Source organism: Miscanthus floridulus, chromosome 3 (genome assembly GCF_019320115.1).
Source record: "Miscanthus floridulus cultivar M001 chromosome 3, ASM1932011v1, whole genome shotgun sequence".
Lineage (NCBI taxonomy): Eukaryota > Viridiplantae > Streptophyta > Magnoliopsida > Poales > Poaceae > Miscanthus > Miscanthus floridulus.
Window position 1 is genome coordinate 103563138 of NC_089582.1, and position 14658 is coordinate 103577795.

Consider the following 14658-nt stretch of genomic DNA (forward strand, 5'->3'; position numbering starts at 1 on the left):
ATCAGCAGTTTGATCAGTTTGGCCTCGGTGTGTTGGTTTATTAGGCCGATACGATTGATCCTTCCTGGCATGCACTTGCCAGACTGCACTAGAAGCGGCGCGGCGGAGCACTTGCACTGCTGTTGCGGTTGTGCCGTCCACTCGAGACCCAGCTGAATGAGCTGTCAGCTTACCTGCTTCCCATCATCATCATCATCACCATCACCTGATGTGTTCGTTTCATAACTGTCTCCTCAACTCAGATTAGCAACCAACAACTTTGTTTTCAGGAGTCCATGGTCACCCGTTACCTTTTTTTCAGTGCGCTCCGATGGCCGGTCTCATCAGCTGGGCTCTGGTCGTAATGATGATCCTGACCATGTCAAGGCTGCCTCAAGGCCAAAAAAAAAAAAAAAAAAAAAAGAGTCGCACCAACGTGTGGTATACGTGACCTCTCGATCCGAGGATGCAAATGCGACGCGAACTTGTGACTGTACGTATTCCTCACAAGTCACAAGGCTGCCGGAACGGCAACGGACGAGGCACAGGCTCAGGAACCAGCTAGCCACTGGTACCTTGGTCCCACGCTAACGCTGGCCCGCACCCGCAGACCGCAGAGGCGTGCCCCCACCAATCAGTGCCGGCCGCTGTCAGCCAGTAATCGCCGCCTGCCGGTTGGTTAACCAGGAAAGGAAGCCCAAACGAACGAACGAACGAAGCCAAATCGCCGAGATGAGATGAACGAGGAGGGGGATTACATAAAGCGGCCGGCCGGTCTTTAGCGGGGGCCAGCATACAGCGCCCCCCTCTGTCCTCTCCTCTCCTCTCCTCGCTTCGCCGCCGCGAATCGCTGGGAGTAGCGTACTGCCACCACTCACTCATCGCGGGCTCCGCCTCCGCGCGCGCGCGCGCGAAAGCGGTGTGGGAGTGGTGGGGACTGCGACAACTCGGTGAGGGTTGTGCTGCGGCACCGTAACTGGGAGGGGAAAAGGGGGAGGGAGCCGAGGCGGCGGCCGGCCAGCATGGAGGGATCCGCCGCGGAGGAGCTGGAGGCCGCGGAGAGGGTGGTCATGCGGTGGGACTCCACGGCGTCGGCGGCGTCCTCGTCCGGCGGGGGCGGGGGCGGGGACGACCAGATGCTGTTCGACAGCGCCGCCGACCGCGCCGAGGCGGAGCGGTTCCTCCGGGCGGTGGACGACCTCCGCCGCCTGGCGCCGCCGCCGTCGCCGCCGCCGGCCTCCGCCGGCAGCCCGCGCCGCGCCTCGTCGGCGGGTGGCGGCGCCGCCTGCACCGCCCTTCAGGTCGCGATGGCGCGGCTCGAGGACGAGTTCCGCCACGTGCTGTCGGCGCGCGCGCTCGACCTCGAGATCGAGGCGCTCGCGGGCCTCAGCTCGCTCTCGATGTCCAGCAGCGACCGGAGGAACTCCGACGCCACCGAGGCGGCGGCGCCCGCGGGGGACGACGACGACAGCTCCGTGACGTCGTCCTCCGTCGGCAGGCGCAGCAGCTACCGCTCCCTGCAGAGCATCCGCGAGATCGACCTCTTCCCCGCGGACGCAATCGCCGACCTCCACGCCATCGCCTCCCGCATGGCCGCCGCGGGCTACGGCCGCGAGTGCGTCCAGGTGTACGCCTCCGTCCGCAAGCCGGCCGTCGACTCCGCCCTGCGCCGGCTCGGCGTCGAGAAGCTCAGCATCGGCGACGTCCAGCGGCTCGAGTGGGACGCCCTCGAGGCTAAGATCCGCCGCTGGATCCGCGCGGCCCGCGCCGCCGTCCGGGGCGTCTTCGCCAGCGAGCGCCGCCTCTGCTTCCACATCTTCCACGACCTCCCGCTGTGCACTTCCACCGCCACCGCCACCGCCGCGGACGACGCGCCCTTCGCTGAGGCCGTCAAGGGCGCGGCGCTGCAGCTCTTCGGCTTCGCTGAGGCCATCAGCATCGGGCGCCGCTCCCCGGAGAAGCTGTTCAAGATCATTGACCTCCACGACGCGCTCTCCGATATGTTGCCTGACATCTCCGACATCTTTGCCGCCTCCAAGGCCGCCGAATCCATATACGTGCAGGCCGCCGAGATCAGGTCGCGGTTGGCCGATGCCGTGCGTGGGATACTCTCGGAGTTTGAGAACGCGGTGCTTCGCGACCCATCCAAGACTCCAGTGCCCGGCGGCACCATCCACCCGCTCACTCGCTATGTTATGAATTACAGCACCCTCATTTCGGACTACAAGGCTACCCTCTCTGAGCTTATCATCTCACGGCCATCAGCTAGCTCCCGGACTGCTGCTGAGGGCAATGAGGCTACACCGGCCTTCCCTGATCTTGACCCATCCGATCCTGACAGCCAGTTGCCCCTTGCCACTCATCTTGTCTGGATTACTGTTGTTCTTGAACACAACCTTGAGAGCAAGGCGTCACTCTACAAGGATGCAGCACTGTCTCACTTGTTCCTTATGAACAATGTGCACTACATCGTGCACAAAGTAAAGGATTCAGCTGAACTTCGGGGGCTAATTGGGGATGCGTATTTGAAGCGGCTCACAGGGAAATTCCGGCAGGCAGCTACAAGCTACCAGCGAACTGCATGGTTGAAGATCCTGAATTGTCTCAGAGATGAGGGCCTCCATGTTAGTGGTGGCTTTTCGTCTGGAATATCCAAATCGGCACTACGGGAGCGATTCAAGGCTTTCAATGCTGCATTTGACGAGGCACACAGGGTCCAGTCTGTGTGGTATGTGCCAGACAGACAACTGCGAGAAGAGCTTAGGATCTCAATTTCGGAGAAGCTGCTCCCAGCGTATCGATCCTTCCTTGGCAGGTTCCGGCATCACATAGAGAACAGCAGGCACCCTGAGTTGTACATCAAGTACACAGTTGAGGATCTTGAGATAGCATTGGCAGATTTCTTTGAGGGATCTCCACCACCACCGCATAACAGGAGGAGATCTCATGGATGAAAGATGGCTTGAAAAAGCTTAGTCTTCTTGCAATGTATTCTTTAATTCTTTGGGGACAGGCCAACAAATGCAGTTGGGTCTTTTGTTTTGTCCTCCTGTGGCAGAGGGTTATAGTTGGTGATGATTTCTTCGACTAGAGGTAATCTGAAACGGGGTCAGGATCTTGATAAAAAGCTGTCAAAAGTCCCATTTCTTCTTCCACTGTAAGCGATCTTTTTTCATTTGTTACACTTGTTTATATTCTTGTGAGTAGCGTGTTTATATAGGAATGTTCTTTTAGCCATGTAACATAGTTGTAAGTTGTAACTTCTGTATCTGTTTGACATTTAGGAATGTTGTATCATCGTTTTGGTGGTTCACATGTATCTGAAGAATGCTGCTTGATAGATGAGGTGCAAAAAGAAATTGTAATGCTAAGGCTATGCACATATGATGCAATTTCGCAATGCCATTTTTCTGGCCTTGAAATATATGTTTGGAGGATTTTTCTGCTTTACATGTCTTTGCGAATAAGGGTGCAATATAGCATTAGTCACTATACAGCTACAATGTCTATAATTAAAGTTACAGTCATATTTTCCATGCAAACATTCTACCTGACTGAAAAATAAGAAAGATGTTTGCTCATTTCTCTTCAATAATGAGAAAAAGCTGGCATTTACTCTTTTGTATCATTATTTTCTCTTACTTATTTTGGGGACTACTGCCGCACCTTGGACCCCCATGACACACATAAATGTGTGTAGGATTCTACTGCTATGCAGCGAAATGGTAAGTTCAAGTTTCTTGCAGCACACTAGTAGGTTGTAGTATGTCAATGGGCTTATTTTAATTAGGGCCATTATAAAACCTTATGCTTTAAACCTTATAAATTGTTTACTTTCTCGATCTACTAATAATATGGCGTGCTGATCAAACACTTACATCATGTCAATATCATGTTTTTTATTCTGTTTATTGCTTCAAGGCGAGTTAAGCAACTCATGTTACACATCATGTTAATATACACTTCACAGTTCATATAGAATTGTTACATAAAAACCATTCCTCTGGTTCTCTGCAGATTAACTAGGAATTGAAACAGTAGTGAAAGCTACTAAGAGCCAACATTGCACTTTAACAAAGAGTTCAAGTTACTTTATTGCAGCGTAGTCACGACTCGAAATCTGTGCGTATGGCAGTTGGTATTCCATGTAGAGGTTGTGAATACAATTCCCTAGAATTTATTCCATTTAGATGTTGTGAATACAATTCCCTAGAATTTATCTTCAACCTGAGAAATAAAAGACGGTGAACTGTAGTTACAAGTGGCTATTATGTAAGTCGTGACATGTGCTTGGTCGGTTAGTAACAGGGTAGTTATTGAATACCTGTGATGACATGTGGTGCCAGTCACTGTTTCGTTCTCTATTTAGCATTGTTATATGCTGCAATCAGTTACACTTATAAGCATTGAACTGTAAGGTACTAAGCTAATATCGATGGCCCATCACTTCATCAATTCACTATATTTCACTGTACACCTCTCTTCAGTCTTATCGCCAGAGTGAAAACAACAATGGCCTGCCTTTACTGATCTTTGCCATCAGAATACTCCTTTTTCAGATTGTTATGAACTTGAGAATCTGTTTTCACCTTACCCGCGAGCTTTGTGTTTGTATCCAAGTGCAACGGACTGACTCTGCTCAACCATGTTGTGCAGGCATTTCTGCCTTGATGTGTTACTTCATCCCCGAATAGGAAGAATACCAGCTTGCTACAGGCGCGTCAATGAATTCTCCTCCAACTGAATCAAACATGAGACCGCAGTTCCTGGCAGATAGAATGATTGACTTGAAAAGAAAATAACACCAGTCAGCTACTACCATCAGGCAAGCCGGCTGCTGACTCCATCAATCATGATCAATTGACTAATGACTGGTAACACCTACTCTAGCAGTCTATACCACTCTAGCCAGATGTAGCACTGTATGGAGCAAGCACAAGCGCAGGATCAGAGCAACGTATAGTAAAGCCAGAAACAGAAACCCCAGTCTCTCCTGAAGGCTGAAGAGTTTAGTTTGCAGTCGACGCATTCCTGGACCTGGGCGAAGGAAGGGCAGCAGACCAGCAGTCAGCGGGGACAGGGGCGAGGCGTGCCGTGCCGTTTGTGCAAGCCCCCGTGACCGGTGACCGTGAGAAGCGCGCGTTTTGTGCCGCCGTGTGTCCCGTGAGCCGAGGCGGCGGAATCTGGGGTCGCGTTTTTGCCGGCCACTGCTTTGGCAAGATCCCCATCAATCACCGGCAACCGGATGGATAGTGGTCGGGCGGCTCGGCTCGGTTCGGGCCTTCGGGGCACGGACGCGGCCGCTGCCAACTGCCGCCAGCGGCTGCCGTCCGTCCAATCAGCCGCGCACATGCAGTGCAGAGGCGAGCAGACGACCGCCGTCCAGCGGTTTCGGCTTTTGTTGGGTGCCGAACTCGAACTGCCGGAGGTAGGCCGGCCCCCGGCCATGTGGTTCTTGGCCATGTTGGAGCACTCAGCACTGACATTCTCGAGAGACCAGGAATCATTCCTCCGATGGCCATGCGCTGAAAGGATGGTGTAAATTTGTAAGGGCAGTTCTAACGGTGCATTGACGATAGTTTCTATCTTCATTAAATAACTTGCCACGTAGGCAAAATGCTGACATGGCAACGTAATTAATGAAGAAAGAGAGTAAAAATCATAGAAATGGTTTCTTCATGAAGAAATCAGGTCTACTCTTGATCAAATGCACCAAGAAACCATGAAATCGCTATTGGGGAGAAACCACCAGTTTCTAGGGAGCTCGTATCGCACTCCCATTGGAAGAAGAAGATAGAGTTAGGAGAGAGAGAATAATTATTACTCATAGAAACCATGAGTTGAAAAATAGTACTTTTTTTTTTTGTGCGGTATCCTATCTTGTAGAAACTACCCGTTTCTTCATTGGGACTGCCCTAATGCTCCCTGCCTGCGGCCTGCCTCCCTCGATTGGTCCAATGCACGTCGGCGACAGGAAGAACCGAAGCAAACAATGCCAACTGGTTTGACTATAGTAGTTTTATTAACCGATCATAACTGGCTGATCAAACAAGGGCATATTTCCGAAAGGCCTAAAACGACGTTACTTTTGGATTGATCTGCCGAGCATCAATCCGTAAACCAATTGGGACATCACACTGACCAGTGTGCCAAGTGAAGTTCTTTCTAGAAGGCAGAAATTAATTGTATAGGTGTGATTTACAATTTATACAATCGTATCCCTTGTACTAAGGCAAAAAGGACCATCAAGGAAATGTCTTTTAACATTTACGAATTCAAAGGTTTAAATGAGATAGCCTTATTGTTGCTTTTGACCCCATGTATCTAACCAATTACAGATCATGTCTGATGACAAAAGCATATTGAGACATTAGACAACCAAGTGAAATTCTAAAAAAAAAGGGTGTACCCAGTGCTGTGAGCTCCCGCTCTGTGCGGGGTCTAGAGAATTGTGTCAGTGACAAGCCTTACCCTCGCCTGTGCAATGCAAGAAGACCGTAACTCGAACCTAAGACCTTCCAATCACAAGCAGTAAGACTCTACCGTTTGCACCAGGCCCGCCCTTCGTAACAAAGATCCAGCAAAACAATTTATTCTCTACATTCGTAGCATATGTAGAGTTTACACGGACCAGAAGCAATATGGTGTCAACAATATAAATATTATACATCAGACTAATTGTTTCTATCATATACCATCATTCAGACTATGATGATAACAGCATAACTGGCCATGCGAAGAACTATGGTGGTAAAGAACCAAAGAAAGAAATAACCTCAAGTGGCGTGCTCCATTAATAATAATAACTAGCATGGTCAATCCTCTCATAAATACCAAAATTGCTCTAGCACCCACTTCAATGGATCTCAAATATACCCTCCCCTAATCAAATTGACAGTACGTTCTACTCCCTTTTGTTTTCCTCATCATCACCTTCAATATCTGCTACAGTATTCATGTCCTTTTTAGCTTTGGGCTCTGGTGTAGAAGATGAACTCCATCCATTCTTGGAAGCACTGGGTGCTGGCCTAATTAATGAGAGATTATCCTTTCGATCAAAGAATTCACTTGCATCGTAAGAAAATCTGAAAAGAAAAGCCAAAAATCTATAAGGTTTTTCCATTCTTAACCAGAAGTACCAATGAGATGGTATATATAACCAAAACATTGTCCAGCTGAAAAGTTACAAAAAGATTAGGACCGTGCCTCATTGAGTTTTGTGAAGGTGCCCACAGGTAGCAAATGACACAAAGAAGTAAGAAAGACAAGACATGCCAGAAGGCAGGAATAATCCAAGCATGCTGCCATCGTTCATTAAATACATCTGTTGATTTGGAGTAAATCTGCATGAAAGAAATTGCAATGACATCAATGACTTCAGAAATAATGAAACAGATGCATAACCAAGTAAGGTGCAAACAAATGAATCCAAACAAGACAAAATGGACAGATTCTTGAAAGTAGAAAGGTGCAGTTTAATGTTACACTCCTGGTCTCCAGCTGCAAACACTGAAGAGGAACCAATCTAATTTTGTGAGATGCAACAATATTCCCTTATAATTCTGGAGTTAGAATACGGCTTTGACATAAATAAGCATACCTCATAGCCAATCCACCCAACAGACACCAGAACAGATATGATCAATGCAGTTGCGAATTTCCTATAAATGTCAAGTTTGGCCATCAACCTTCTTGCCTATCATTCACACCAAAGATTAGGAAACATTAGTGTTTGTATCACATAAGTCAGTGCCTGGGGAAAAAATTAATGCAAGCACAAAAGATATAGTGTAGCAATACTGATAATGCAAGGGAACTAATAAGAAGAGGTTTTGCCCACCTGAAGTTTACCAATGGTCTTAGCTAGAGAAATAAATATCCAAATAACAAATGCAGCATCTAAAATGGCCACTGGATAGACCAAGAACAGACGAGCTTTTCCAGATAGATCATTAACAGCACCAAGATTTTCTACCAATTCAAGAATTTCTGTTGCTAGAAAGAATGTTCCACCAAGCATGACCACTTTTGATGTCAAGCCACCCAAAGTAGGCGTGACGACACCATATCCCATTGAGACAATGAGAACAATAACTTCAGCGGCCGTCCTCTTGACAGTTCCAAACGTGACAGCCCAAAATGTGATGCCTTTTGGCCGAACTCCAGTCTCATTGAACTCAGCATACTCAAAATACCACAATGCCATCTCAAACATGCCCAGTGTAATCACAAAAGTAATACAGTTCTGAAGTGGAAGAACCTCTCTCCAAGATTTCATGTACTGATAAAACCAATAGATCCCAAGTACGACAAATGCAAAAGACATCAGTCCAAAAAAGTTCTTAAGAGGTGCCATCCGACCCGGAAGGTACCCAGTAGGATTTTTCCATATGGTTTTCCCCTCGATTTCCAAACTAGCAAGTGATGGATCACAGTGTATAAAGTACATATTGTACATCCCAGTTTTGGTAATTGGAATGGTCCTTGATGGTAGCGTTGCGATCAGATCGCTTCCATCAAAAGATGCAACAAACAACTTTGGCCAACCAGGATTTACTTGGGATGGGCGGTAGATGACAGAACCTTCTGTGCAAGCTCCTAACTTCGCAAGATCTGAAGTACAACAAATAGCTTTCTGACCTCCATACGCTGATCCACCAATCATTTCACGGTCTTCTATCTCAAAAACAAGTACCTGAACCTTAGCTGAACTGGTCCCCTTCACAGAATCGTTAGTATCTTCTGGTCGCCTAAAAGTAATCTTGTCAAACCTGAAAAATGGTAGAAATGCAAAAGTCAAATATCTGAATCCAAGTGTCAGATTATACTCAATTGAATAGATGTAAAATGCATGTGCGTATTTCTGCATGACAGTGGTCAATATACTTGTACCGCTACTAAATAAATGATTTCGAAGATGAAAACTGAACTCGCTGAAGAGTAATCAGCTTGCAAGTAAATACAAACTCAAGAAATAGAAAGCTCGCAGCATTTTTGGAAATGATCACCACAAGCCTGGCTTGCAAATTGATATTTGCATGGAGAAAACAGCACAACTTCTTTTCTATTGCGCTTATGAGATGCATCTGCATTTGAACAAGTACAAAACACGTGCTTGAGGTTGTTCCTCTCCAATGTCACCCAATGTTGACTGATTTTCATCATTGGCAAAGTGATAACCCAAAGTCACCCTATTTAGCTATAATTCTCGTATCCCGCGTGGTAAATGCTACTCAGGGCAATACAGATGAACACTCCCAGCCGCCACCGACATAACAGTAGCTGCACACCTTGACGCAAGATTACTAAATTCCCGCAAAACCCGCACCCATCCAAGTGTCGGGCGGCAGAGTGCCCAGGTCGGTAGGATCCAAGATCCACCCGGCTGCCAGCATCTACCCCCGCTGTACCTGTACCGCAGCCAACCCCTTGTACTGCAGACGCACGCATCAAACAAAATTTGCCACCGGATAGCGAACTGGAACGGCTACTGGCTAGCACATTACCGGATGAAGGCGTCGGGCAGCGCGGCGGCGTCCTCGTCGTCCTCGGCGGTGGTGTTGGCGTGGGAGGCCGCGTAGAGGCCCTCGCTGCCGGCGTGGAGGATGAAGGCGTTGCCCTTGTTGGCCAAGCTGAGCCCGCGGTACTCGTGCACGGACGCATCCCCGGGGCGGAGGAGGAGAGCGACGGCAACGGCGAGGAGGAAACGGGCGGCCATGGGGGCGAGCTGGTGAGGTTGGATCTGGCGTGAAGCGGAGTGGAGCGCAGCGCCTCCCCTGCTGGAGCTCGGCAGGGCCGGGGGGCAAAACCGGGAGAAAAGCCAAAGGATGTGGCCCCCTCGGCCGTCGGTAGGAAATGGGGAGTGAACGACTGAAGTCTGAAGGAGTGAAGGACAGTGCTTTGGTCGGCCCAAACCAGCTTAGCCCTTGTTTAGTTACTCCATAATCCAAACTTTGATACTATGCAAAAAGAAGATTATCCGTCACATCAAATTTATGGTACATGCATTGAGTACTAAATGTTGATGAAATTAAAAACTAATTGCACAGTTTGGTTGTACTTTACGAGACGAACATTTTAAGCTTAATTAGTCAACGATTGGACAATTACTATCAAATACAAATAAAATGCTACATTGCGCTACAGTGCCCTTGGAATTTTGGTGGCGCCAACTTTGAGGGCAACTAAACGCGTCCTTATTCTTTTCTTTGGTGTTCAAACTTCGAGGGTCAATGGCAATTGGCAAACCAGCACTGAAAACAGATGCAGGGTTGGCTACGGCTATCTACCGTAATATAAGGTCTTGGGAACTGTTTCTAGGCACAGAATTTGTGCGGTAGATCGTGAGACAGGGACAAGGAACAAATCGATTTGTTTTTAAGAACCTGTTTGGAATACGATAATGTACAAAACAAAGGAACGGAGAGTAATGTACAAAACAAAGGAACGGAGAGAAACACATGAATATAATAGAGCGAAAAGTAGAAAACTACATGATTTGAAAACACAATAGAAACTTTGGGTGTTTAGGTTACAGAAAAATAGGAATGTTACATGTGCCCAAGAAATAAGGTTCCAGGCTTTAGAACATGAGAAAACATTGCATAATTTTTTCTTTGGGTTTCCTTAGATGCTTTTTTCCTAGCGTTTTGTGAAGCAAGGTTGCCCTTTCCTCTAAAAACAAATGCATATTTCTTTTGTTCTGAACACCAAATTAAGAAAACTTTCCTAAGTAATCTATTCCTTTGCTTTTTTCCTTTAGAAATCCTCCATTCCAAACTAGCCTTATGTTAGACGTCTTTAATGCTCTAGCTTAGAGCTAGTTGAATCAATAATCTAACTTAGAGCAAGTACAATAAGCCATGTCAACTTACTTATAGTCAAGACAAACTAGCAAAATCTAAGATGGAAGGAGAGAAACAGGGAAAGACAAGGAGCTTATAGACGGATGTGTTGACCGTGACCCAAGAGGGTGGGGAGAGGGAAGGGAGGGAAAGAGTGGATGGGGCCCATGCATAATAAAGAATTGTGTTTGGTAGAGAAGAAGGGACCAGATTGTTGTATAGCTTATTTGTTAAGCTAGTCTTTTGCTAGTTTGACTTGGTTATATTCAACTTTATTAAACTTGCTCTTAGATCTAGTTGAATCAATGATCTAACTTAGAGCTACCTGAATTAATTTTTTAATTAATGAATAGTGTAAAAAGAAAGAGACTAGTATGGCATGGTATGGTCCTTCAAAATCGACGACCTCAAAGAGAGTGTCTCCTTGTAGCAGTGTGTGGAGTCGCTAAAAGTGACCTGGAGGACAATAATGCCCAAAGGCATCACGCGCCGCCCGGGTGCGATCCCGTGGAAGGGAGATTCCGAGGTGGGAAGCTTTCTAGGATTGATCTATAATCTGTCAAAAGCATCCTTGTAAAGGATGTTGATGCCACGCTACCTGCGTCCATGAGGATCTTTGTCCTGACGGTATCTATTATCGCGCTGACCACCAGGGGAAAATGACTGGCCTCCACGACATGGTCGAGGTGGTTGCTCCCGTCGAAGGTGATCGGCTGCTCGGAGCAACGCCTTAGGTCCGTGTTGACAGTAATTTCATCACATATTTACAAAGTCAAAATCATCAACAAAACATCCTTTCTAGGAGATAACAAGCAAGGAAGTAGTGATTTTGGTACAAATAACTTGTATCCACATGTACATGTCATTATTTGCTTGTAGGTATGAAAATAAAGGACTTTGGGTGGTTGTGGGCCCACATAGAGGGTCGACCGACCACCCTATGGGCCCACTGCCCCTCTCAAGCCTCCCATGAACCTCCCAAACACTTCTAGAGCAATATCAACCCTTAGATCACAAGTGTGTTTTCTCTCAATGGCTAGAGATGAGATCACATGGATTGAAGGACCCACCTTGCAAGAAACCGAAGTGCCAAGAGAAAAAGGAGAACACTTACCCACTCTAGATGAATGCAAGAGGCCCTACACCCAAGAGGGAAGGCCCCACCTATCATAGGTCGACTGAACCCCCATCTGGCTCCACCGCCATTGTGCATGTGTAACACTCTCGGTGTTACATTATACAGTTCTTGCTAAAATACTGCATGAGCATCATACTTGTTTGTACATGGGTGTAATATAGGGTATAAATCAACGTACGACACTTGAAACGTTCATCCGAAACAAGAAACAAATGCTACATTTCATGTCGATTAATATCATTTAGTATTCTAAGCGAATTTTTATCGAACAAAAATGTTATATAATGTTTATGTGAACTTTGATAAAGTTGTAGTACGAACTTCGTAGGCGATGATGAAATACGTGCGGTCGAGGACGAGGTTCGCTAGCTAGTATATCAAGTAGCTCAGAAATGGAATCTGACATGAAACCGTTCGAGGTTTAGTCGTTTTGCGTAAGTCTGTAAATGGGTCGACGAAGCCATGTTCGGTAATTTTTGTAGAGCGATCGGGTTAAGAGGTGGCATGATGCTTTGGTTTAGTTCGACAGCCCTAGGTACCCTCTTGAGTGTAAAATCACTGGTTTGACTCTTGAATCATTGGGTTTGAGTTTTTGAATAGCTTTAAAAAGTGTGCAAGGCACGGGTTGAGCCATGCCAGCGCCTGGGGCGCGGTCACCACCCTATTCGGCCTGTCACTACTGCACTGGCCTGCCTAGCATGCTACCGTGCTGGCCGTGTCGCCACTGCCGCGCTTGTGCGGGCACGCCACGCATGGGCCGCTGCACTGGCCGTCCCTGCCACTGTCCTCGCCTTACGGGCCGTGCCACGTTGCTACCCTGGCAAGCCACATACGCTCCCGCACCGGCCATCATCGTGCCTGCATGCGCACACACACGCGTTTGCCCTGTGCTGCCGGCCAGGGTCTCCTCCTGCCGTGTGCTGGCACATGGCACGCGCACGCGCTGGGCCTGGCCATGCCTAGCTACTCTGTCCCTCCTCCAACACATCAGCCCGAGGCTACTACTCGCCGTCACGTCATATCGCTCGCTCTATGCACCATCCAGCGCTACCGTCCTGCTACTGCTCCCATTGACGTCGGCTGTGCGCGTGCGTGGGCTTGCCCAGCTTGCCTCGTTCTCATGCTTGCGCGTGAGGCCATACCAAATGTGCCAGTCATGTCACCTAGAAGGTCGCTGGCCGGCCGAGCCACGCCAAAGCAAAAATCGATGCGCTGGCCCCCTTTCTTTGTATCGAGCATGTTTGGTGGTCGAGTGGAAGGACAGCGTCGTGCCTAACCGGGCACTGGTGCGGTGGTACAAGGAAGGGGCACCAATTTGATTTTTTACTGTTGTCGACCACCATAAGTCTGTAGGTGTCATCCCTGCAAATTGGCCTCGCAACACTCCACTGTTTTCTAATTAACTGTGCACGCTATGAGCTCAAAGAGTTAGCTTTTGAGTGAAGTCGTCCTGATGTTCGTTTGGTCTACAGTGAGGTGAGGCGGGGAGTTCCCCTCGCGGTGGTCAACCATGACCGCCGGAGCGAGCACTCGGCCAGGGCATGAGGTCGGGAGGGTCACAGTCTCTGTTAAGCCTGGCCGGGGACGTCACGACGTAAATTCAAGGCGAACCAAGGGGCTAAGTGCTAGAGTCAGTGAGAGAAGGGAATAGTGGAATGGACTGTGTTAACAATTGTTTGGAATCCGAGGGCTCTTTTGCTTAATGTGGCACGCGTGGGTCTTTCCTCCGTGGGCCGCTGGCGTGCGTGGGCCGTGCCCCGCTGGGTCGTGTGTGGGTGAGAGCGTGGGCATTCGGGGGTGGGCCAAGCCATTCGGAAGCGGGCCACGCAAGAAGGGATTCGATTTTTCTATTTTAGCGAATTATTGAAAATTTATTCAATATAGTTTTGAACAGAACTTTGAAAAATGATAGTAAATCTTGTAGATGTCCAAAAATAGTGAGACCAATTTTGTTAGGTTCACAAAAATACCATCTACTTGTTAGTATAGTTAGATTATAGTTAGCTGGGATTATGGTAGGTTCATAAATTCAAACTAGATAGCTTAATATTATGTGGATTAATAATTGTAGGAATTTTTGTGGTAGATTGGAGATAGATATGGTTATGAAAATTTTACAGTAGGCTCACTAGATTATTATGTACTTGTTGTAAATTTTGTAGCCTTAGAGTAGGATGATAAATAGACTAGCTATTATCCTTGCTTTATCATATATAACGTAAATCAGCATTAGGAGTAAGAATGCCGGTAGTTGCTATAATGATGTATGCCGTACTTCATACTTGTTATTGGTAGCAATAGATAATGTAGTATCGTGGTCGGTAGCACTAGCTTAGTAGTTAGACAGATGTACTTTTATTTTAAGAGTCGCTATTGCTATATTACTAAGTATTGCATTATCATTTCATGCATGTAGATCATGAGTTGGTAGAGTTCATTCCCGCCAACGAACAGGAGTACGAGGAAGTCATCGAGGAGTATGAGGAGGAGATCCTCATGCAGGAGGGAGCCCCGGAGCCTTTTGGTGCTGACCTTACTAACCCATCGCCTGCCCAAGGCAAGCCCTGGTGCATAACTCCTATTTTATGATATGCATTTAGGTTACATGCATTTTATGGAAACCATGTGCATAAATATATCTACCCATGAGTCCTACTAGTATAGGTCAAATAGTTGCTATGCTCAAGATATCGGTAG

General features: G+C 47.5%; 2 protein-coding genes across 3 annotated transcripts; one reads left to right on the forward strand and one right to left on the reverse strand.

The window, feature by feature from the left end:
- Positions 1-697: 697 nt before the first annotated feature.
- On the forward strand, positions 698-5561 carry LOC136541985 (exocyst complex component EXO70B1-like). 2 transcript variants are annotated; one of them, XM_066534204.1, is made up of 2 exons: positions 698-3136; positions 4636-5561. In XM_066534204.1, the coding sequence occupies exon 1, from the start codon at positions 1002-1004 to the stop codon at positions 2931-2933; it is 1932 nt and encodes a 643-aa protein (XP_066390301.1). In that variant the 5' UTR covers positions 698-1001; the 3' UTR covers positions 2934-3136; positions 4636-5561. The 2 variants fall into 2 exon arrangements, with proteins under 2 accessions (XP_066390301.1, XP_066390300.1); XM_066534203.1 differs by lacking the exon at positions 4636-5561 and adding an exon at positions 3264-3355.
- Positions 5562-6513: 952 nt separating this feature from the next.
- LOC136546307 (uncharacterized) lies at positions 6514-9866 on the reverse strand. The gene is made up of 5 exons (XM_066538285.1): positions 9486-9866; positions 7820-8750; positions 7580-7675; positions 7186-7322; positions 6514-7064 (listed from the first exon to the last, which is right to left on the reverse strand). Exons 1-5 carry the CDS (start codon positions 9695-9697, stop codon positions 6884-6886), a joined length of 1557 nt encoding a protein of 518 aa, XP_066394382.1. The 5' UTR covers positions 9698-9866; the 3' UTR covers positions 6514-6883.
- Positions 9867-14658: the final 4792 nt, after the last annotated feature.